Source organism: Betta splendens, chromosome 1, assembly GCF_900634795.4.
Source record: "Betta splendens chromosome 1, fBetSpl5.4, whole genome shotgun sequence".
In the NCBI taxonomy this organism is placed as follows: domain Eukaryota; kingdom Metazoa; phylum Chordata; class Actinopteri; order Anabantiformes; family Osphronemidae; genus Betta; species Betta splendens.
Genome location: NC_040881.3, coordinates 1,822,274 through 1,847,168, shown reverse-complemented (window position 1 = coordinate 1,847,168; position 24,895 = coordinate 1,822,274). Strand labels below are relative to the sequence as shown.

Genomic DNA, 24,895 nt, shown 5'->3' with positions numbered 1-24,895 from the left:
CAAAAGGTTTACCCACTAAAGAATGTATTAAAAACATGTCACCAATAAACTCAGTTGAACCACTTTTCATGTGTGAGGCTACTCTGAAACTTGTGAGAGTTTGGACCTGTGTGTCTCCTTAAGACGTTCTGTTATTTTGAGTTCAATTTGAAGAAAATAGATTCATCTCCTTCCCTTCCCTCATTCTGGTCCAAGCCGTCTGTCAGTCTGGCGCTGGCATCTGAATCGTCTTTGATGCAGTTCAGCAAGCTGTTTGCTTGGGCTAAACCGACCCAGCTGTCACCACTCCAGAACAGGGAACGAAGGTGGTGGTGGAGATGTGAAGGAGGGGTGGAGGGATAGTGAAAGCCACACCGGCCAGAGAACCGGCATGTTCTCAGAAAAAAATATTTATAGTCATATCAGTAAAATAAGACTGGGACTGAGTTAAGAGAAAAGGAAACCATTAAGAAAAACTTAGTTTGGCGCTTTGACGCTGTCCTTGGTACTGAAACAGCCACTGACACGTTTCCAAGGACTTTTGGCGCTGTCCAAAGTTCTGAAATGAGAATCTAAAGCTCTTTGCACCACCTGCATGCGCTTGGACCAAACACCCTTCATTGTGCATCAGGATGGGTTCATTGCACCAACTCCAGCCATCTGTTAAATACTGTAAAGTTTTCATGAGTTCTCCGTATCGTTTGCCGTTTGGAGGTTTGATAACGTTCTAACGTTAGTCAGTGGAGCAGTCAGTAAGTGGACCTTACGGTGGGTTTCTGCCATGGATCTGAGTTAGACTGTGAAGAAGACACGATCCTTAAGAACTCCCGGACATTGAAAAACCTGAGAGTGATTAAAGGCCTAATGTAGCAGCAACCTTGGTCCAGTGTCAGGTGTATGAGCTTATATCATGTCCTGAGAACACAGCGATGCAGTGGATCCAGATCAATCTCGTTATTTTTTCACCTCAAATGTTTCTAAATATGCATTTATTGAATATCCACTATTAGTAATCGAACTGGGCTTTACTGGTAATCGGACGTCACACAGTGTTCTCCACTCACCGTCGTGGTCTCTGCCAGGTTCTTATTTGCACCTTGCTCTCTCAGTATTACCATAACCTGTGTGCATCACTGGATTTGCTCGTCATCTAATTCCCGTAGACTAGCGGCTGCTAACAGTCATGATAAAAGCCAATTCCAGCTGACAGCACGGGAAAGGGAGCAAAAGTGAGTGTCTGGAAGAGGTGGGTGGTGGAGAGACGGTGGGTGGGGTGGTGATGCTGCCGGTGCTGGCAAACGAGCCTGTGATGTGTGCGATCATGGGAAACCACACGGTGGTCAGATCACAACCTGCCCCATCACTTATTGATAATCAGGAAGGATGGAGAGGAGAGCGACGCTGCCGCGGCTCTGCTCGTTGCTGTTTTGTGCCTGTGAGTTGCTGCTGCAGGCTCATGCAGCTTCCCCAGCCTGTGTGTGTGTGTGTGTGTGTGTGTGTGTGTGTGTGTGTGTGTGTGTGTGTGTGTGTGTGTGTGTGTGTGTGTGTGTGTGTGTATTAAAGGCGTCGTGCTGAGGCCCTGATGCGCAGCATTGTCATTCAGGGAACGTCCACACAGGCAACCCCCGCAGGAAGCCCTGGCGCCCCCCCCGCCCTCCCCTCCCGCCGCCCCCTCCTCTCCTCCACCATCCCTTCCCCTTCTGCTCTCTGATCTCACGCAGCAGGAAAACGCTACAGAGCTGACTGGGAGGTAAAGAATAAGAGAACAGAGAACGACAGCGGGGAAAGAATAAGGCCGAGTCTCATCCCACTCAAAGTACGTCACTTCAGACAGGAAGTCATGTTCACTGTGAAGCAACTAAACTACAAAGTATACTGTATTATTATTATTATTATTATTATTATTATTATTATTATTATTATTATTATTATTATTATTATTATTATTATTATTATTATTATTATTATTATATTGCAATTCAATGAATTTCTTTTTAATCAGGATCCAGAATCATATTTAAAGCTAATTAAAAGATAAAATCTCCAGGTTTTTCTGAGCCAGAGCTTTGTCCTGTTTTTAATTTTTTATGATATGTGAATGAAGTCTAATTCTCCAGCCCTGACTTTAGTGAAAGATCTAAGCTTGGACCTATAATGTTAAACTGTATAAAGCAGCAGACTGGGGTGTTTCCAGTAGAACACTGTTTTGCCTGGAAGATTTGGAAGATGTCAATGAATAATGGAAATATAAAGAACCTGGTTTTTACAGCAGCTTAAACATGAGATCTGTTGGACAGAGGTCTGTGTGGGACCGATGCAATGCTGTCGACAGGTGTCAGGACCAGGTGTGACAGGTGTGGCTCTGCATAGCTGCAACCCAGCGAGGGCGACCGTGCGGATCACCAGAACCAGCCGGGGGTGGATTTAGTTCTGCAACAACGACAGCTGCTCCAAAAACCCACCAACAGGTCCCAAACACACAAGACATGAGGAGAAACGGCAAAATATGTTGAAGTGATGAGTAAAAAGATGAAGACACACACAGTCAGCGTGTGTCACACACACACACACACACACACACACACACACACACACACACACACACACACACACACACACACACACACACACACACAAAGTTTGCTGCTGAGCTGGATCATGAAGGTGTGTGTGGTGCGTTCAGGAGCTCAGCTCTCTCTCATTACAGGAAGTGTGTGTCTGCTGCTGCAGGTTATGCCGACAGGCAGATGCAGCAAAGCTGATGTAGCATCCGAGCTAATTAGAGAATTGCTTTTTTTTGTTCTCACGCCGGCTCAACCTGTATTAATTGATTGGCTGGTTAATGGAAGTGGAGAGGAGGGAGGTGGGAGGAGGAGGAAGCAGCGTGCTGGTCTCAGCTAATGGGTCTGGCTCTGGTGTGTGGAGTAAGCATTCTAGTCCAAGAATCAGCACAATAAAATGGACCGAACAGGAGAAAGAGAGTGGCAGGAAAGAAGCAGCAGCAACGAGGGAGCAAAGAAATTAAACTTAAAGGAAAAGACGAACCAATGAATGGGAAACCTTTTCAGCCAGAAGAGGAAGATGCTAATTACACCACAATCAATTCATTTATGACATAAAACAAGCCTTGAGTTTAACGAGATCGTCGCCAACAGCAGCAACAGCTTCAGCCTCGTCAATCATAATGAAATCATTGTTTTTATATCACAACTCGTCAAAAGTCAAAGTCGTCAACACACTGGAGATCAGACATGTGAGCAGTCTTCACTGATCCGACTGCTACAGTGAGTCGTCATCCATCAAGCACAGACAGAAGGAACGGACAGAAAGATGCAGAGATGGAACCAGACTCAAAATCACCACTTAACATAATACAAATTTATTCAAAAAACCACAAGGGAAAGTCTGCAGCTCAATGACGACGTGTCACTGCTCAGCATCAGGACTCAAAATGCGTTCAGCAGTTTGATCAGAGGGACTCGTGGATTGGACTGCGTCAGACAGGCGGCCTGTAGAACCAGAACTCACCACAAAGATGATAAAACCAGGTGAATAAAGGCTCATTTACAGGTAAACAGGCTGTTCAGCCTGAGTGAATAAAGTTGGGTTCAGTCGAGGCCAAAACCGTGTAGGAGGTGAAAAAGGTGCTGGTGAATGATCCACATCATCAAGATCCAGAGTTCTGTCAGTGAGAACGTGACACTTCGCAGGAGGAGGGGTGGAGGTGGAGTCAGCGGGTCGGCGCATCTTCAGGTAAACGCCTCCGCCTGCATCGGCTGCCAGCGTGGTCCCAGTCGGGCCACACACATCAGCGTCGACCCAGTTTGACTGAACCGTCCGTGAAGCAGCTCTTAGAACCGGGTCCGTTTGGCTCCGGACGCTTCTCTGTGAGCTTCCTCTTCTCCAAGTGGAAGGTTTTAAAGAGCGGCTTCGGACGTTATCACGCCATTCAGTTGTCATTATCAGTGGTTATCAGCCCATACGTATGAGTCGGTAGGTGCCCATCTACCTGCTGGCAGCGGTGAATAGGTGCAGTAGGTCGCCGTCATCGTAAGGTTGATCACGGCTCAGATGATTTAACTATCAGAGTCAGTGGGGGCGCTGTTGAGCGGTTGTTGTTCAGACGGGAGGATCGTAGTTTTAGATTTTGATTTATTAGTGAGCATAACTTAGCAAGTAGCTAGCGGTATTGTGTTAGCTAACTGTAACCTGAACCCCCCACCCGTTATCCAGCCCTAACCCTAACCACAATAACCTCTAAAGCTGCTTAACATAGCAGCTTAGCTAGCTGCTAGCTGTTAGCTGTTAGCGAGGAGGCAGAGCAGGCACGAATGTGCTGATAAGTTCTGATCTGCCCATTCGTTATGGCTGATAACATCCGAAGCGGGTGGTTTTAAATGAATATTGAAGAAACACATATTGCATAAATGTTCATTACACTGTCGCATGACAAACAAACCTGGAGCAGGTGGGTTTTACTGCGAGTGTTGGTTTTTGGACCGTTGAACCGAGTCCCGATCGCTCCAGGTGGTCGTCCTACTTTCACCAACGACACCATCAGGTAAAAAAATAATAACAAAGCTTTGAACAATAATAACTAATGCTCTTTTCACTGCAGAAGGTTCATCTGCAGATTTAAACTTCCACTAATTTCCTCTTATGAAAAGTGAAAAGCAAAAAGTAGGCGAGACAGTGAAATAAAGCAAATATAAGAATGAAAGGAAGAAGTGAGTGAGAAACGCAGGGTAAAACACAGAAAGAAAATAGGATAAAACCAGAAACGATGAAGCAGAAGGAAAATAAAGGAGCAGCAGGAGGTAGAAAATAAGGTCACACGAGAAGTGGGAGAGGAGACAATGAGCAAAGGAAAGGAAGGAAAGGAGGCAGAGGAAGCAAAGGAGGCAGAGGAAGGAAAGGAGGCAGAGGAAGGAAAGGAGGCAGAGGAAGCAAAGGAGGCAGAGGAAGCAAAGGAGGCAGAGGAAGGAAAGGAGGCAGAGGAAGGAAAGGAGGCAGAGGAAGCAAAGGAGGCAGAGGAAGGAAAGGAGGCAGAGGAAGGAAAGGAGGCAGAGGAAGCAAAGGAGGCAGAGGAATCAAAGGAGGCAGAGGAAGGAGGCTCGTGTTGAAGGCTTTTGAAGCGGGTTCTGAGTGGAGTTGGAGGTGGTAGTAGATGCATTACGAGGTGAACCCTCCTCCCTCCTTTCATTCAACCAGCGTCTCCGGCCTTCAGGGATCTGAGTCACTGGGATCTGAGAGGCCACTCATCCCCTCAAGACCCGAAGCATGAAACCTGACGCTCCAGACGCCTCGGTGTCTGTGAGTTCAGACTTAGGCCCTTTATTTGGCCGATATTCACCATTATGAGAAGTTCTCCATAATGACAGGAAATGTGATTGTGACAGCGTTGGTCCAGGAATTGCACATTTAGCCCATTACCAGTAAAACTAAAGGATGAAAAAGATTCATCGCTGGAGATGTTCAGCATCTGGAGAACGGTTTCCCCCGTTCTGTAGGTTCGGACCCATCAGTGGAAGGAATGGAGGCGGCTGCATGTAGGAACCTCGCTGCGTGCAGCCTGGATGTGTTTAAAAGCTGCTGGCAGTTAAACTAATTCACCGAGTCAATACATCACAGATACGAGGCCGTAATGGTGCGTGCGTCCAGAGCCAGGCCTGTTGAAGGCTGAGGCGCTGCCCTTGCTTAATGGGAGTGGCTGGCAGCCGGCCAGCGCTGGGAGGGGCCCCGGACCCACCAGGAGCCCGTGGGGGAGGGGACGCGGCCGCCGCCGGCCAATCAGGAGGGAGGACGCTTCCTCCATGTTCAGGCAGCAGCTCGTCCACGCGGTCCAGACATGTGCTGCTGGAACCCAGCTTCCTGGAGCGCTAACGGATCAGCAGCACAGTCATCAGACGCACATTAACTCGAGACGAAGACTTTGGCTTTGATTTATTTGTAAATGTGAAAGCAGAAAAGCTTCCAAATCCTCAGCCCAGTCATTGCAGCCTGCATCATCCAACCTCCTCCAAGCAGGAAACAGCTGCGTCATGACAGGAAGACGTCCGTAGCTGCTCTATTAGCTAATTGAAAGGCTGACTGGGTTGGCTACGGCTGCGTCTGCTGCTTCAGGCTGACGCCACGGGAGGTGACGCTCGCCCGGAACCAGGACAAGCAGCTGCATTGCTTCTGAGTGCAGCAATGGGTTCTGGTGGAACAGTGGTGGAGCAGTGGGGGAACGGGTTCAGAGGGGAACAGCTGCTGAAACAGTGGTGGAGCAGTGGTGGAACAGTGGTGGAACAGTGGTGGGGCAGTGGAGGAACAGTGGTGGAACAGTAGTGGAACAGTGGGGAAACGGGTTCAGAGGGGAACAGCTGGATTCTGGTGAAACAGTGGTGGAACAGTGGTGGAGCAGTGGTGAAACAGTGGTGGAACAGTGGTGGAGCAGTGGGGGAATGGGTTCTGGTGGAACAGTGGTGGAACAGTGGTGGAGCAGTGGTGGAACAGTGGTGGAACAGTGGTGGAGCAGTGGTGAAACAGTGGTGGAACAGTGGTGGAACAGTGGGGAAACGGGTTCAGAGGGGAACAGCTGCTGAAACAGTGGTGGAACAGTGGTGGAACAGTGGTGGAACAGTGGTGGGGCAGTGGAGGAACAGTGGTGGAACAGTAGTGGAACAGTGGGGAAACGGGTTCAGAGGGGAACAGCTGGATTCTGGTGAAACAGTGGTGGAACAGTGGTGGAGCAGTGGTGAAACAGTGGTGGAACAGTGGTGGAGCAGTGGGGGAACGGGTTCTGGTGGAACAGTGGTGGAACAGTGGTGGAGCAGTGGTGGAACAGTGGTGGAGCAGTGGGGGAACAGTAGTGGAACAGTGGGGAAACGGGTTCAGAGGGGAACAGCTGGATTCTGGTGAAACGGTGGTGGAATAGTGATCTAATGGGTTCAGAAGGGAACAATTGGGTTCTGATGGGAACAATGGTGGAACAGGTTCAGAGGGCAACAGTTCGGTTATGATGGAACAATGATGAACAAGTTCTGGTGGAACAGTGGTGGAACAATGGTGGAATGGGTTCAAAGGGGTACAGTTGGGTTCTGATGGAACAATGGTGATCAGGTTCTGGTGGAACAGTAGTGAAACAATGGTGGAACAGTGGTGGAACATGTTCAGAGGAGAGCAACTGGGTTCTGATGGAACAGTGGTGAGCAAGTTCTGATGGAACAGTGGTGGAACAGTGGTGGAACAGTGGTGGAATGGGCTCAGAGGGGAACAGATAGATTCTGGTGAAACAGTGGTGGAACAGTGGTGCATGGGTTCAGATGGGAACAACTGGGTTCTGAAGGAACAGTGGTGGAATGGGTTCAGAGAGAAACAACTGGGTTCTGGTGGAACAGTGGTGGAATGGGTCCGGAGAGGAACAACTGGGTTCTGGTGGGAACAATGGTGCACCCGGTTCAGAGGGGAGCAACTGGGTTCTAATTGAACAGTAGGGGAAGACTGGTGGAATGGGTTCAGAGAGGAACATCTGGGTTCTGATGGAACAGTGGTTCAATGGGTTCAACAGTGGTGAAGTAGCTAACAGCTAAATCCGGTGCAAAGCATCAGATGAATGTTTCCCGCGTCCTCATTTATTAAATAATGATAACGGAACAACGCCACCTCCTGCTGCTCGTCATTAAAGTAAAAGATGAATCAGTGACTGCAGAACCTTTTGACCCAGAAGAGAACAACGCTGCTGCTGTGGAGTTACATTTTAAACACTTGTACCTGAAGTCCCTTTGTCACGAGCCCGTTTCTGACTCATCTGCTTCAACAGCTTGAACTGTGACGCGCTGAACCAGCAGATCGTGACGGGCAGCACCGGCTCAGGCGCCGGTTCTGGACCGGTCTCTGCTGACACGCAGTGGCCACTGCAGGAACAGGGAGGTTCTGTCTCTGCCACGTGAAGCCAGTAAGGCCAGTGAACCCAGGTCCGCTACCCTAAAGGTCCACTCCAACCTCATCATCACATGACCGCTGTGGGTTGAGCTCATTTCACTGTTTACTGTTGTTTAGACGTTGTGATGTGAAGATCACAGACTGAAACCTGAACACCTGAGATCCCTGTAAGTGGGTCTCTGCTGGCACCTAGTGGAGGCTCCAGGCTTCCTCACGCTGAGCCTGGGGCCACGTTGCAGTCGTTCCTCTCATCACTGACCTTCTGTAGGTTGACTTACTCCCTCCTTCCGACCACGGCTACACAGCGGTCCTCGCACAAACACACGTCACCCAGAGCGCAACAAGCAGTCAGTCTGCGTCACTGCAACACAAGAGGGCAGCAGTCGTCAGAGGATCGACTCAGACCCGGACCCACGGAACCACGGAGCCACGGACCAACGGAGCCATGGACCCTGAGACTCAATGACCCAGAAACACACGGACCCAGAAACACACGGACCGGAGGAACCATGGACCCAGAGACACACGGACCCAGAAACACACGGACCCGAGGAACCATGGACCCAGAGACACACGGACCCAGAGACACACGGACCCAGAGACACACGGACCCAGAAACACACGGACCCGAGGAACCATGGACCCAGAGACACACGGACCCAGAGACACACGGACCCAGAAACACACAGACCCACGGACCCACGGACCAGGGCTGTGTTTGAGGAGGCAGGAGGCCTCAGGCGTGGGAGGAATGAAGGAAAGGAAGAGAGGATTTGAAAGAGGCAACTTTTATAGACTGGACCTGCAGGACGGTTCTGGGAATTAAATCACTTCTTATCAAGGCAAACATCCTTGGATGCAATAAGTACTTTACACAGAGAGACATTTTATCACAAAGACGAAGGGCTGCTGCTAATCAGAAAACGAATAAACGCTGGAGACCAAACGGAGCAGAAGGAACCAGGAGGAGACGATGTGAGAATATAAAAGGACACGGAGTAAAGAAATAGGAGAGATTCACAGGGAGGAGACGTGCAAGGAGAAAAGACTGCAAATATTAAATATGAATGATGGGCTCAGTCTGTCCAAGTGCTGCTGGCAAGCGTGCAGCAGAACCGAGCCAGCGAGTCGGGCCGACTGGCACAAATACAACAGAGGAAAGAAGAGGAGGAGAGCGCCGGTAGAACAGGTCTGTGACCTGCAGAAAAGCCTGGGTTAGGGGAGGTTGAAGGACTCCCACCTGAGAACCAGAACTGGACTGGGTGGAGCCGACGGACCCGTTTGGATGGTGGCTGATGAGGCCTGTTCAGGATCGCTGCCTGCGAACACCCTTCGAGGTCGTTTATCAATCACGCTCTGTTTACTCCAGCTGGACCTGATCACTCATTAAACTGGAACTCAACGCGACGAGCCTGAGCTTCAGCGTCCAGACGTCCACGAGACGCAGGATTTAATAAGGCCTGACTGATGCCGGCTGCTTTACTTTGTGTCCAGCTGTGAGCGGATCACGACGACCGGATTCATCAACGGCTGATTCAAATCACCGCTTGACTTTGCTGATCACAGCAGAACCATTTCCAGGTGATCGCTCACTTAGAAAAACAAGCTTTTAGAGATTTTTATTACAGAGCTGTTGATGAATCCGTTTGATTAAAAGGTGCAATAAAAATAGAAAGCAATGAATATGAAGCCTGAGCAGCCAAAAACGGACACAAGTCAAAGTCATGTGGTGTAAAAGGCTTTTCTGTTCCTCAAGTACAGTTTGTTCTGTTCCACTGTTACCGTTAGTGGAAACAGTCCACTTTAAATCAGTCCCATCATCTGCGTCTGCTCGTTTCTGCCCTGGTTCCGAGCTGATCTGGTGCCAGAGACGTGGAGGCAGCCGAGGCAGGTGACGCAGCAGCAAACATGCTTTCCATCATAATTAGGGGCAATAACGGCAGCAGGGAGCAGCCACAGCTACGGCTGGAGAGTGCAGCAGCGAACAGAGCCGGTCCATAAGGTAATAAAAGCCCCAGGCAGCGGCTCCGGCGCCGGACCCGCTGCCCGACGGGTCACGTCTCATCAGCTGTGGCCCTTCAGAGAAGCTGACACGCCTGGTCTCCTGCAACTGGGTCAGCAGCCGTCAGTGAGCCGGCGGTGTGAGGTCTGCGTGTCCGTCATCAGCGGCCGTGTCCCGTTAAACAGCCTGCAACAGCGAGCAAGCCTCTGAAACGGGACGCAGCCCATAGCTCCGTCCCGTGTCAGAGGCTCGCTCCACGGGAAAAGCTATGGGCTGCGTCCCGTTTCAGAGGCTCGCTCCACGGGAAGAGCTATGGGCTGCGTCCCGTTTCAGAGGCTCGCTCCACAGAGATGGAGCTATGGGCTGCGTCCCGTTTCAGAGGCTCGCTCCACGGGAAGAGCTATGGGCTGCGTCCCGTTTCAGAGGCTCACTCCACAGAGATGGAGCTACAGGCTGCAGTTCCTCCATTGCAGAACTGTCACCAACAAATTATGCTCCATCTTCTCCATCTCAAGTTTGGTTCCAGTCAAGGTCATCAGAGGACGCTTCTTGTTCCATTCATCGTTTTCTTATTGACCCTTTAACATCAGATTTTCTCCCAATGACAAACTTAGGTTTAAACTGCATTTATTGAATTGACTGATTCTCATATTTATCTTTTATGGTTATGTTTTGTTTTGTTTTGTTTTGTTTTGTTTTGTTTTGTTATGTTATGTTATGTTATGTTATGTTATGTTATGTTATGTTATGTTATGTTATGTTATGTTATGTTATGTTATGTTATGTTATGTTATGTTATGTTATGTTATGTTATCTGTGGTTCCAGATGTGAACATCTGTTCAGACTCCTCTGATAGTTGTGTTGTTAAACAGCATTTAAAGCCTATTTCTCTTGTACTCACTCCCATTGTTTCCTCTTCGCCTGCGGGGTGTTGTGCAGCTTGTGAGCCTGGTGCGCCAGGATGACGTCCCGGTGGTCCACCACTCCTCCCCTCCGACGAATCAGCGGGACGGTGGGGTCTGCGCTGCTGGGCACCCGGCTGGAGTCAGGCCCATAGCTGCCTCCTCCGCTGATGAAGGGCACGTCCCGGTAGTTGTCCACCTGCACGTCGTACACGGCGTGGTAGTAGGTGGGGCCGGGCCCCACGCTGCCGCCGCTCATGGGGGGGGAGGGGCTGGCCAGCGGGGGGTGGAGGCCCTGAGACGAGGACGAGCAGGACGAGGTGTGGGGCCACATCACCGAGCCGCCGGGGTCCTGGTACAGAGGGGACAGCATGGAGCTGGAGGAGAGAGGACAGCGCACGTCACACGGTTTGCCAACGCACAAAACACAAAAACAGAGGAATATCACACCTGCAGCAGCTGAGATGCGAGATTTCAACCTCATAAAAATGTGCAACACGCAGGACTTCAGGAAAAGCTGATCAGACGCAGTCAGACTCAGACTCCACTCCACCAGTTATGCTTAAAATTCACCCTGAAACAAACACTCTGAATGAATCCATGATGAGCAACGTGACATCACAGGCTCCAAACAGTGATGAATGCAGAGGAGGAAGCAGGTTCACAGAGTGCATGAGCGGCTGAACCGAGGCGGAGGGAGGACGGAGACGGGCGAAGCGCTGGAGATGGACGAGTGACGCAGAGCAGGGCACCGGAGCGGCCTCATCCATGTCAATAAGTCCGCCCCAACAGAACCACAGCCGGACCCAGCTCCAAAAGCCACAGCTGGACCCTCACAGCTGGACCCTCACAGCTGGACCTCGTCTACGTCACCCGACTCACCGAAAAGAAAAGTCCAGAGTTACTATGAGACGAACGTAATAAACTAGTTCTCCAGAAAAATAAGGTCGAGCAACAGTTCCAACGAATCCACACAAAAAGTGGAGACAATAACAAAGCGGAGGTTTAACAAAAGCACTGAGGACAAACAACAATGGGAGAAAAACACGCGGCTGCAGCTCATTAACTGGAGGCTCACACACCGACCTCGGCCTCACGACTGGAGACAGCAGCTCGTGTGTGTGTGTGTGAGTGTGTGTGTGTGTGTGTGTGTGTGTGTGTCTGTGTGTGTGTGTGTGTGTGTGTCTGTGTGTGTGTGTGTGTGTGTGTGTGTGTGTGTGTGTGTGTGTCTGTTCGTCTTTGTGTGTGTGTGTGTGTGTGTGTGTGTCTGTCCGTCTGTCTGCGTGTGTGTGTGTGTGAGCAGACGTGTTGGGAGTTGTGTCTCTGCCTCACCGTTATCTGCTGAGGGAGCATTACACATTATTTCCCCCTGACGTGGTGTAAAGCTTTAACTAATTCACAGAGACAGGCGCCGCGTCACGCGCTGCGGCTGATGATGAGACATCCTGCTACGCTCAGGCCTTTGTGGGCGATGGAGGGTCCGCGTGTGCAGGTTTTAGCAGCACCACGTACCAGAGGAAGGAGGAGGTTCACAACTGACAAGGACACAGCGGACGCTCAGCGAGGAAGGAAGCAGGCGCTGGATCCAGAACCAGGCCTTTAATGGACAGCGGCCGAGCACATGAAGCTCATGGACTTCCTGCTCCTTCCCCACAGCGGGACTGGACGGGTCCAGGCTCCAGCCCCATCTGCCGTTACCACAGTAACTCAGCACATGAAGGCATCACTTCAACACAGGCTCCAGGTCAGTGTCTAAGTACAGGACACCACACGAAGCCACGGCCCAGATCGGATTCATGAAAAGCTGCCAGTGTTGAAGTGATCCAGTGTCCGTCCACTTTACAACACACCTTCAGCAGCTGAGGAACAACAGGAAATGTCCACACATTTGTCTGCGCTCATTCGTCCGCCTGATTGTGCTGTAGAAGCCAGATTTCTGTGTCCTCTCTCCTCTGGGGCAGCAGTGAAACGAAGCACAGGTTCGCTGCATTTACCAGGAACAAAACAAACCTGGAGCGATGCCTCAAAGTGGCAGGAGCAGCATGAGGGCGGGAAGGTCGCTGGTCCGAATCCCTGGCAGCGCAGCGAACTCCGGCCGGGGGGAGAGGAACAGGAATGAGCCCAGCTCTTTTCCTCCGATGCGGTTCTGAGCTGCAACCTGCAGCGCCATTTCTCTGAATACAGTGAAAATACCTTTCATCGATATGGACCAGCACAAATCCAGCAGGACCGGACTCACTCTCGTGTCATAGGTTAAGAGGGTCCGCTTGGGTCAACAGCGCGCGCAGGTGCAGTTTGCTTCTCCAGGCCCAGAGCAGACGGGTCGGTACCATACGGTCCCTGAACCCCTGCACCGAGTGAGCAGCTGGATGAGAGCAGTGATGAGTCCGGGTCCGGCAGAGGAGGAGGCCTGGACTTCACCTTCCACACCTCCAGGCGTCGCTCCCCGAGGCTCTCGCTGCGTCGTCGCTGTGGAGAATCAGCAGCATGAACGCACACTCAGAGGAAGTCGCACGCAACCACACAAGGCTGCGCTCCGTCCGACGCACGGCTGACGCGTTTAACAGGCTTCTGTGATTGTTCCCCACACACTGTGGAAGCATTTCCAACATGACTCTCATATAAAGCCTCAGTTTCTCACCACCTTCTGGAGCAGGAACAGAGCAGCTTTGGTGCGTATTTCTACTTCCTGGTTCCTTCATGCTGCTGAGGCGCAGGGATTTGTGGTTTTATGGCTTCGGAATTATCTTCTAATCTTAGACACTTTGAACTTATTTGAAATTCGCCACATTCCCTCACAAGCCACCAGCCGGTGCCTGAGTCCTTCCCAGTCAATGGCCAGTTGGGCCTTTTAGCTGCTGTATTAAGCAGACGTATTTGTAGGAAACATCATGGGCGTTTCGTCAGAGCTTCCTGCAGACGTCGCCTGAGGCCACAAAGCACCTGAGCTCCAGTCAAGCTAACGTGGCGTGACTGTGGGGGAGAGGCTTCGGTCTGACCTGTTCACCATCACTGATCTGTGGGGACGCGCTGGTGAAGGGGGTCCCTGCTGTCACTCATTAACACAATGACGCCCCATCGACCACTTTCAGCCAAATGGAGCCGCGCATTCAGTATCTGCACCAGTTCTGGACTTTCTGCCTCCCTGCGTGAGCGGCGGTCGGCGCTGGTTCAGTCCGACAGCTCCAGGCTCTGACATCGACCCTGTTTGGTCCCGTGTCAATAGGAGTCTCCTCAGACGAGCGGAGCTGTCAAACAGAGGACGCAGCGACGCTGACATGGATTGATGGATGAGAGGAAACACAGACGGGAGAACCGAGACCCAGAGTCGGGAACGCGATGACCCGGAAGCAGCAGCGCAGGTGCGAGACGGCGCTGCGTAAACAGGACAGGGTCACGCGTCTGTCAGCGGACCCTCAGGAGGACGCGCTATGGGTCAGGATGGGCCAGAACCCACAGAGGGGGGTCCAGTGGTCCAGTGGTCCAGTGCTGTGACACAGGCTTCATATCATGCGGTGAAAGTTTGGTGGTTGTCTTTGATTTTGAGCTGAAGGATGTGAGCGTTTCTTCATTTTACAGCTCGACAGAGAGTTTGATCATGAGCCAGATGACATGTGATAAATCCAATGTTTTTTTTCAAACCTTTGAAATCTCGTTTCATCAAATTTAATTTGACAACAACATGCAGATGAACCTAAAGAGGAACAGATCCGATTTTAGCGACAGCACATGAAGGACGAAGGCGAGTCAGTGTTTCCATCAGGCCTCTGGTGAACAAGCGTCTGGACTGTTTCTATCACCGTCCATTTGGATTCATGGCCGTCGATTGACCCACTGCACAGACAGACTCTGAATCTGCATTAGATATATATATATATATATATATATATATATATATATATATGTGTATCAGACCAACGCACGAGGAGCACGAGGACTGTAGTAAATAAAGCTGCGTCTCGTCTCAACAGTGAGCAAAGACAAACACTGTTCTTCACTTCTTCGACGGAGACTGTTCATCTCAGCGTGTCTGTGTTTGTGTCGGTGTTTGTGTCGGTGTTTGTGTCAGTGTTTGTGTCGGTGTTTGTGTTGGTGTTTGTGTCAGTGTTTGTGTCGGTGTTTGTGGTGGTGTTTGTGGTGGTGTTTGTGTTTGTGTCGGTGTTTGTGTCGGTGTTTGTGTCGGTGTCGGTGTTTGTGTCGGTCTTTGTGTTTGTGTCGGTGTTTGTGTTGGTGTCGGTGTTTGTGTCGGTGTCGGTGTTTGTGGTGGTGTTTGTGTCGGTGTTTGTGTTTGTGTTTGTGTCGGTGTTTGTGTTTGTGTCGGTCTTTGTGTTTGTGTCGGTGTTTGTGTCGGTGTTTGTGTCTGTGTTTGTGTTGGTGTTTGTGTCGGTGTTTGTGTCTGTGTTGGTGTCGGTGTTTGTGTCGGTGTCGGTGTTTGTGGTGGTGTTTGTGTCGGTGTTTGTGTTTGTGTTTGTGTCTGTGTTTGTGTCGGTGTTTGTGTCGGTGTTTGTGTCGGTGTTTGTGTTTGTGTCGGTCTTTGTGTTTGTGTCGGTGTTTGTGTCGGTCTTTGTGTTTGTGTCGGTGTTTGTGTTTGTGTTGGTGTTTGTGTCGGTGTTTGTGTTTGTGTCGGTCTTTGTGTTTGTGTTTGTGTTTGTGTCGGTACAGGACATTTTACAGCAGCCACGCCTTTAAACACTGCAAACTCTAATCACACAACTCTGTTAACAAACAAATGATTTTATGGAGCTATTTACTTTTACTGTTGATTTTCAGGAACATGATGAACATAGAAACAAAGTTTTTAACATCATCCTCGGTTGAAAGTTTTTGTAACTTTAAATTGTGATACTTTTTGAATAAACTAACGTGTGGTGCTCTTCAACCTCCAGACATCTATCGACATGTTTCACACTGCGCCATGAGCCTCACTCTGACAGAACCGGATAGAACCGTCGCTCCCGCCCGGTGCCGCCGCGGCTCCCCGTCCTCACCTGTCTGTCACGTGCCCTGATGTCCGGCCTGCGCTGATTCGGGCTCCGGTGATTCCACGGCCGCCCGCCGGACCTCCGTGGGCTCCGACCCGCGCACGTGTCGGGCGGCAGCGGCTGGAAACCGGTGAGCGGTGAACGGGGGACCGGTGGAGCGGGGGAGAAACGGCGGCGTGTCAGTCAGCGGAGGGGAGGAGAACTCCATGATCACATCCAGAACATCCCGATGGAAGTGACGTCCGCGCGTGAAGGAGCGTGACTGTGGGGTGAAGCGAGGAGCGCGTCCGAGCAGAGGATGCGGACGAGGAAGAGGAAGTCATGAGAGCGGAGGACGCTTCGTCCCGACTGCGCCGCTGCTCGTGCACTGCCCTGGAACTGCTCGCTCGCTCTCCTTTACTCTCTCTCTTTCTCGCTCACTCAGTAAAAGTCAAACGTGAGAGAAACCCCTTTTAATGGTAAAGTGACGGCTTTTGCCGTTCTTGTTATTTGTCCAGTGAATTATTTATAAGCTTTATCGTGATTCTTCTTCTTTACTTGGCTTTCATTTCACTGTGCTTTAAACATCCCGGTGTTTCCCAGATTAAACAGGACAAAGATGTTCATGCATGTGGTCAAATGTGCAGTCTTCTCTTATAATTGTTATATAACACATAACTGTGGTAACGTCTTGCAGCATTCAGTGTGTTTGGACCAGCTGCTGTGATTTCCACTGTGTCCTTAGAGATAACGGGACATTTTAGTCAAACAGGCTAAAGCTGAGGGCAAAGTCACAGGGATCAGACTTGGTTTTTATTTTTTAAATAACACAAAGCTGTGATGCAGTTTATACAAACTGAAGTGTGCATGTGTCTGCATTTCTGCAGCGCTTTTCACTCTGTGTTTGTCATGTTTTGTGCCATCTCAGAATGGAGGAAACCCGACTCAGCACTTTCCCCCTAACAGTTCTGCTACGTCCAATAATAACACCTTACTCCTGAAAATGAAAGGCTGCAATCATGCACTGTACACACACACACACACACTGCAGCAGCTCTGGCTGTTTAACCTCACTTAAGGACAAAGAAAGTGGCCTCACTGCTGCAGAGTGAGGTTCAGGAACCGAGCACGTGCGCAGCAGCAGAGCACAAGTCCACACACACACACACACACACACACACACACACACACACACACACACACACACACACACACACACACACACACACAGCAGTTTATGTGCAGCTCTAAAAATGTACCTATGTTCTTACATGCTTGTGTTGTGTTACGTTTTGCTGTTGTGTCAGGGTCAGGTGTTATTTCAGAATTATTGATGCATTAATATTACATGCATTAAGGTAAAAATCAAAAGATTTACTAACTTCATAAACTCGAAGTTCTGCTTTCAGATATTCATTGTAGTTAATTGATTTATTTTGTATGAAGAACCCTTAGCTGAAAATGAACTAATAACTAAACCTCTCTGATACACGTGTTTCAAGCTTCTGTATTAGAGACGTGACATGTTCCTGCACCGTTGGCGGTCGAGGACGAGCGGCCCAGTCTCTCCTCAGCCTCAGCGGTTCGTGGTGCCGCTGGGCCCTCTAGTGGAACACGCGGACACGGTCAGTCCCCGCTGCCGTGGCTCAGAACATGGAGATTAGATTTAATTGAATCCAGGCGATGAACCTGCGATCTGTGGCCGCTGTGATTTCACGCAGCCCACTGATCAACGCTGGCGATAACTGCTGACTGGACAAATCCAGCAGCCTCTCGTCTCATAGCAATCAACAACAAACGCGCTATTGTGACTGAGCTGACGGAACAGAAAAGCGCAGCGCTGTGGCAAACGGAGGGTCTCCGCTGCTTCAGAATGTCTCCGTTTGCAGTTTAAGTGGAGGCAACAGCAGTAGGAAATCCAGAGAAACGGTGCTAACCGTGTGTGACTGCAGCTCCGAGCCTGACATGACTTATACTGGCACTAAATCAGCCGCACGCGGCTCATTCCAGCTTCTTCCCTTTCATCAGCACACACAGGCAATTAATGAACGTCGAGGAGGAAGGAGGGGCAGTGGGGACGCACCTCACAGGTGAGAGAGAGAGCAGGGGTATGACGTCACAGCGCAGATTTGAGGGGGCATTATAAATTGCTGAAACCTCTAAAACATTCCTGGAAGTGTCTGAGCCCTGATTTGAAACCTAACATAATTTGAAAGTTTGCAGGAGACGCAGTTAATGTATATATATAGTGATATAGTGAAACATGAATCGGTGATAAAAACTGGGCGATTGAGTAGCGTTTATCAGCATTTTCCTAAATAATAACCTTGGTGGAGGACGCTCCAGACGGTAAAAATCATACTTAGAACATTTTGACATAGATTGAACGCTTTTTATCCTGCCGCCATGTCCACGATGGTCTCACACTGCCTCCGTACGAGTTATTGACCCCTTCCTGTCAGGTGGGGGATTAGCTCAAATGGTAGAGCGCTCGCTTAGCATGCGAGAGGTAGCGGGATCGATGCCCGCATCCTCCAGAAACGTTTTTGCAGCGACCTGCTGTTCACTTCTCTGAAACGTATGAACTCATTATTGAAATCATTAGGCAAATTATGTGTGACCGTTTTTTTGACTTAGTGCACGTTAATAAAAATTAAGGTGCAACAGCGTTACATAAAAGTCTTCATTCCCTGTTCATTACAGCTTGAACGCAGCACAGTGACCAAAAGTGAAGTGCAGCATATATAATCAGTTCACTAATGTAAATTATTTAAGTACTCAGTTGGCTGCTGTTGGTTTTTGTTTTTGTTGGTTAAACGGTTCAAAGCAGTCGAACTTTCCACCCATCATGCTTTGCGTCACAAAGTGACAAGAAGACTGTTGTTAAAAGTTCCACAGTTAAAAGAAACAAGTTTTACCATTAACTTTTTTAGAGGGGATCGATACGATGGACGGGCAGTTCCTCCCCGCAAATAGAAAGCACATACAGTACAACGCATTGCAACGTGTTAATTTATGCTAAAATGCAATCCCATCATGCATTGCGCTATAGTTTAATAAGCCTAAACAAAGTTGACAAAGGTGCGTTTTACGTCCAAACTTTAAATTGATTGATCAATATTTTTCGTGTTTTATGTTTACATATATCATGCGGTTTAAAAACAACAACAACAACGTGTTTAAGAAAGAAACCCATGACTTAAAGCTGTGTTCCGTTCAGCCTGGTCGCTTTGCGCCCTGCTGTAACTCAGTTCACTCTTGTTTCTCTTCAGATCGTATAAATCTTTCGCCTTTTACTAAAGATTTCCGTGGAGAGGAACAACAAGAGTTTATTCCAATTTTTTGATGCCCTGCGTTTGCGGGGCTTCTACTCGATGTTGAATGAAATAATCTCTTTAGAAACTGGATACAGCGAAAATTAGTCACTGATGCACTGCGTCCCTGACAACCATGTTTGTTACGTCAGAGCTCAACGTGACGTCAGGTTTCCTGACGCCTAAGGTCATCTTTTATTCAACCAGTAATAGGTCGCTTTCAGGCGCCATCTGCAGGATAAACCCACAAACCTGTACAAATGCAGCCAATCACACCAGCAAGTGAGAAATGTGTCTCCTCCAGCTTCTCTCCCCAAAACATGAGAGAGAAAACAACAGAAGGTCAATGGGCGACATTCAGAGTGCTGACAGAGACAAGTGTGTGTGTGTGTGTGTGTGTGTGTGTGTGTGTGTGTGTGTGTGTGTGTGTGTGTGTGTGTTGACTCATCCAGACAGAATTTATTTTTTTAAACTTTAATTAGGAAATCCTGCAACAGATCAGCCAAAATGTAAAACTATGATCAACAAAGAGATGAGAACGTAGTCAAAGGCGTCGCCATCTTGACTCTGTATCTTGCTTTCATTGCCACATTTGCTCCGTCTTCTCTTTCCATCACACTACTGTACTTTTAGTCCATTTCTGCTCGCTGTTGGCCACAGAGCCATTTAGCCGTGATGTCACCTACACTGGTGAACACCCTTCCCCGTCGTGCTCTTCAGTGAGCCGTGGTCACCAGGGGGGAGACATCGGCTGTGGGTTCTGGAGGTAGGACATCACCACGGCTGAGATGGACAGCCTGCGAACAGAGCAGGGGGAAAAAAATAAACAGTGCAGTTAAAGACCATTTAAATCAGATAGTTGGATCAGTTTGCATATTATGAAGTGACTTTGGCCCAATGAGCACTGATGCAGGCACAAATAAATCATTACTGAGCCACATAAAGCTGCCGTGGACTTAATTCACCACCTGTGTTGAGACAGATTTACCTGAAAACCTCAGTCACACTTTGATTTTGCAGCACTTTCATTCTGTTAAAACACTCACCTTTGTTCAATAACACATGTACACGCACATCATATTTTGGCCATTGTAAAATGTACCACACCTGACCTTGAACCTGCTCCTCACATTAGGCAAGTGCATGAGTACATTATGATGTTTTTTTTCCTGAGCCAAAGCTTTTGTGTTACACACTGTGAGTGCAATAATGCTGCCTTTAAAACAGCCTCACCTGGACGAGGCACCAGAAGCTTTCTTATCATTGCAGATCTGTGAGGTCTGTAAGTGTCATATTGTAGTGCTCTTTTATAAGCTAATAGAAATGTGACCCCACTGAAAGTCACACTATTAAAAGTTTTGCAACATTATTCTGATTTCAATAATGAGGAATGAGGAAATTTGTTTCCTCTGATCCCTTTGTTGCAACTGTCTTGGACCAGTAACAGTATGGTATGATGTGACATGTATAGATCACAAGATATTTAAGCTAATGATTTACAGATAAATACAGATTGTATTGTACACTTACATAAAGCTACTCATCATCTGTTTGGTGTCCTCTGAGCTTCTGGAGTTAGCGAAGCTGATGAAGGAGCAGTATACGGCAATCCAGGCACACCACTTCAACTGAAACAAACAGACAGAAGCGTACAGTATTATAGGGTAGCTGCAGATTATTAGTATGTGAGGGATTAGAAATATTAAGATTTATATAATGAGACCTAAGATGTTACTTCTGTTAACCATCATGTTTTGCTACAGACAAACTTTGTTTGCAGAAAAATGTATTTGGTTGAACAAAAACATGTAGTACATGTAATGTTGGGAGCTTAGTGTCCCGTTCAGGACAATATTTTATAAAGCTTGTCCTACAGATGTCCCCACTTTGTTTTGTCCAGTGTCCTGCGGCCAACAGCTGCCCTTCATCCTTTCATGGAGAAGGTGAGTTTACCTTTAATCTTCTAAATGGAATGAATAGACTGGAATGAAGGGCTAACCTTCAGGTGCAACACCCGTTCAGCATAGACACACACACGTAAATATACATAGGGTCATAATGGGAGTAGATTTAGAGTGAGGGGGAATGTGTAGGCATAGGTCACCTTGAGCATCAGTCCACACATGCTAAAGATCATGCCGAGCAGGTTCATGTAGTCAGGCGTGGGATCTTCCAGTGTGGGGTTGGTCTCTGTGCTGGGAGGTTTGTATCTGCAACAAATGTACATTAACACGGCTGGCTTCAAGTCTAAACACAAATATAGAAGCACTGACAGTTTAGCTAAAAGTCCAGTAAGATACTTAGTTCACTGTCAAGGTGGAAAATCCGATAAATCCTTTAAACATGTCGTGTTTGGGTAACAGCTATTAAAACACCGATAACCAAATACGTTAAGTATATAGAATACATAAGAGCTGTCAATTGTTGAATATCGCTCAATGTCAATCGGTAACTAGGCAAATCAGCAAATTGTTAATCCTTTTAAGCTTCGGCCAGTTATGATCTGCAAGAGTTTAGCTAGCTGGCTAACTAGCTGGCTAACTAGCTAGAGTTGACATATTTCATAACGCGAAGCGCTTGTTTATGTTTAAAATATTCACCTTAGGATTTTATTTTGTCTTCGCGGGTCTGCCATATTGTTGGAGGACATACTATAAAATCCCCCTGTATTATTTTTTTTAGGAAACGTGAACTCCGGACACCGACGGACAGCTGATCGGTCTCTTCTGGAGAAAGGATGGGGCCAGGTTATATCCGGTTAGATTTCAAATCAAAAGCGTACTACGTTTGTTCAAACCAAGATAGAACGAGGGAAAGCGTTTAGAGCTTTTATTTTGACTTAGTTCTGTATTCCCAACGTGCTTTGCGTGTAATTGCAAACATGGCTGAAATGAATGGAAGAAGCTAAATAAATATTTGACATGAACTCGTGTTATGCACAAAAGAGAAGTTATTGATGGTTGCAAGCTGGTGATAAACGTAATGTTTTTTTTGTAATTACAATACGTTCTAGAGAAACGTTATGAAGCCGATGTTTAATAAAAAAGGTTTACCAAGCTTAGTAAATAGAGTTAGCTTAAAGTTTACATGAGATTAAACACGTTAATATTTAAAATATTACATTACATAAGATCGAAATTGCAGCGTGTGTTTCCCGTAAATAGAATGATAGAATGCTGATAGTTAGCAAGTAGCGTTTGGTTTGTGTAGCAAATTTGTAAAGCTGAGGCCATGTTGTGTGTGTGCACAGGTTGTGTGATGGCCTTTCCTCAGCCCAGACCACAGGCTCCTCAGCTTCCCCAGCATCTGCTTAGGACCATAGACTGCCAGCAAGGAGCCGTCAGGGCTGTTCGCTTTAATGGTAGGAATGAAGCGCAGAAAATTCATGCAGGCGTCAAAATGCCACTTACTGCTGTAGATCTGGCGTGTTAGTCCAGCCTATGTAGTCAAACTGTAACCATATGGTTAAAGTAGACCTCTCTTCAACATAGCAATGATCATAGCTGAAGTCGTACTTTTGTGCTACACAGTTTAAACTCATCTTGTGTCTCTCTGTCTGGTCAGTTGATGGCAACTACCTGTTGTCCTGTGGCAGTGATAAATCTCTGAAGCTGTGGAGTGTGAGCCAAGGGACCCTGCTGAAAACATACAGTGGCCATGGATATGAGGTCCTGGATGCAGATGGGTGAGATAATTCTCTCAGGGTCGTCTGCATCATGCCAGGGTGGTTAATGTAGCACCTTATATCATAGGAGCCTGGTAAACACACACGCTTTGGTCAATACAAATCTGTTTTTACTCTCTGGCTTCTTCCACAGTTCCTATGACAACAGCCAGATTTGTTCCTGCAGCTCTGACAAGACAGTGATTCTGTGGGACGTCGCTACAGGCCAAGTCAACCGCAAACTAAGAGGACACGCTGGGGTCAGTTCTGCTGGTTCAAACTCTGTAACATGCTTTTGTTTAGCTCCTATTTTTGGTGACAGTACTTTTGCACCTACCTTAATTTTATTCAAGTTTGTTTTACGTTTTTCTTCACAGAAAGTCAACTGTGTCCAGTTCAACGAGGAAGCAACTGTCATCCTATCTGGTAAGTCTCAGTTTGTGTAAATTATTTTGGATGCTTAACTTATACTCTATTGAGGTGCGTAAATAAGTATCATTTTACTAGACCATATATTTTTTCTTACCATTTAGGATCACTGGACGGGACAGTTCGGTGCTGGGATACCAGGTCTAAAAGATATGAACCCATCCAGATTCTTGATGAGGCTCGGGACAGTGTCAGTAGCCTGAAGGTGGCACAGCATGAGCTGCTTACTGGGTCAGTACAGTAGACAAAGTCTTTGCCAATAGAAATTCTCATAATCCTATAATAGATGTTTGAGGTCTACATTATTTCTGTGACATTATTTGTTCTGTTTAGGTCAGTGGATGGCAGAGTGAGACGCTATGACCTAAGAATGGGACAGCTACACGTTGACTTCATCAGTAGTTAGTAATGTTTAAAATAATCCAGTTTATTTTGTTACTGTAAACTTTCACTACTAATAGTAGTAATAATAAACAGCATACCAGTTGTTTAATAAGTGATACTTGCTTATGTTTTCTAGGTCCCATTACATGTGTGTGTTTCAGTCAAGACGGTCAGTGCACTCTGAGCTCCAGTCTGGATTCAGCAGTGAGACTGCTGGATAAAAGCACTGGGGAAATGCTGGGAGAGTGAGTGTCCATCAGTCTCACTTGCGCTGTGATGTTTTTCCCATCCATCTCGTGAATAACTCTGCTTCTTCTCAGAGACTTAGTATTAAATCTAGAGACTAGTATCCTGAACATTAGTCATCCATGACCAAATATTTCAGCTGTGTCCTTAAAATCTGTCTTTGTTTTGTTTTGTTTTGCTCAGGTATACGGGACATAAGATGAAAGGTTATAAGCTGGATTGCTGCCTGTCCAGTAAAGACACCCATGTGCTGAGCTGCTCAGAGGATGGACATGTTTACTGCTGGGACCTTGTGGAGGTATGTGGTTAAAATTGTTTGCAGTTTCCTGCCTTCTAAAAAGTGCTTAAATGCGTCTGTTGTTGGCTCTCTGATTTATAGGGGTCCTTGTCATTGAAGCTACCAGTGGGAAAAGCTGTTGTCCAGTCGTTGTCCTTTCACCCTTTAGAGACCCTCCTCCTCACAGCCATGGAAAGACATGTCCAGGTGTGGGGGGCCGAGCCGGAGGAGACGGAGGACTGTGCAATGGCCACATAGAAACATAGTCTAGTAAAGCAGGATACTGCTTTCTCTTCATCCCTTTATCTGGACATGTGATGAGCAACAGTACGTGATGCTAATAGACATAGTTAAGGCCCTTCTTTCAGTGAGCTGCTGACCTGATACGCTGGGGTAAAACAGACCATCACATTTCTTGTGCCCCTTCACTTAAGTGTTTTTTGCACACGCTGAGACTAATTGCTTTTGTTTGTGTACAACATTTGCATTCATTCCTTTTTCTCCCATTAATAAAACTTCCACAAAATAATAGTTCTATGCAAGTTTATTTCTTATTACAATCTGTACACAGAGCTGAGCACATTACACAATAAGTTAATCAGCTTGACAAACCAATGGCATTGAAATAAATAAATAACTTATCCTACTTAAATACATTTCAGCCCCTGTTGCTGGACTGAGCCTAAATTGTAAGAACTTCACTCAGCTGCGTTTGTCAAACAACAAGATGAACCTTCACAGCTTCGTACAAATGCTTGTTCAAAATTCACTGATGTATTAAATAAGATCTTGTCATCTTTTTGCAAAACT

At 47.7% G+C, this 24,895-nt stretch overlaps 2 protein-coding genes and 2 non-coding genes across 4 annotated transcripts; 3 read left to right on the top strand and 1 right to left on the bottom strand.

Moving 5' to 3' along the window:
- Nucleotides 1–18,235: 18,235 nt before the first annotated feature.
- Nucleotides 18,236–18,308, top strand: trnaa-agc (transfer RNA alanine (anticodon AGC)). The gene has a single exon. It is a non-coding gene; the product is annotated as a tRNA-Ala (tRNA).
- Nucleotides 18,309–19,023: 715 nt separating this feature from the next.
- Nucleotides 19,024–19,137, top strand: LOC114864462 (U5 spliceosomal RNA). The gene has a single exon (XR_003787314.1). It is a non-coding gene; the product is annotated as a U5 spliceosomal RNA (small nuclear RNA).
- Nucleotides 19,138–19,543: 406 nt separating this feature from the next.
- wdr83os (WD repeat domain 83 opposite strand) lies at nucleotides 19,544–21,847 on the bottom strand. Its single transcript, XM_029170791.3, has 4 exons — nucleotides 21,686–21,847; nucleotides 21,190–21,295; nucleotides 20,616–20,713; nucleotides 19,544–19,882 (listed from the first exon to the last, which is right to left on the bottom strand). The coding sequence occupies exons 1-4, from the start codon at nucleotides 21,733–21,735 to the stop codon at nucleotides 19,816–19,818; spliced, it is 321 nt and encodes a 106-aa protein (XP_029026624.2). The 5' UTR covers nucleotides 21,736–21,847; the 3' UTR covers nucleotides 19,544–19,815.
- A 68-nt stretch (nucleotides 21,848–21,915) lies between these two features.
- On the top strand, nucleotides 21,916–24,616 carry wdr83 (WD repeat domain containing 83). Its single transcript, XM_029162442.3, has 10 exons — nucleotides 21,916–22,064; nucleotides 22,336–22,446; nucleotides 22,650–22,770; nucleotides 22,904–23,009; nucleotides 23,127–23,175; nucleotides 23,283–23,409; nucleotides 23,512–23,579; nucleotides 23,699–23,807; nucleotides 23,992–24,106; nucleotides 24,188–24,616. Exons 2-10 carry the CDS (start codon nucleotides 22,344–22,346, stop codon nucleotides 24,341–24,343), a joined length of 954 nt encoding a protein of 317 aa, XP_029018275.1. The 5' UTR covers nucleotides 21,916–22,064; nucleotides 22,336–22,343; the 3' UTR covers nucleotides 24,344–24,616.
- Nucleotides 24,617–24,895: the final 279 nt, after the last annotated feature.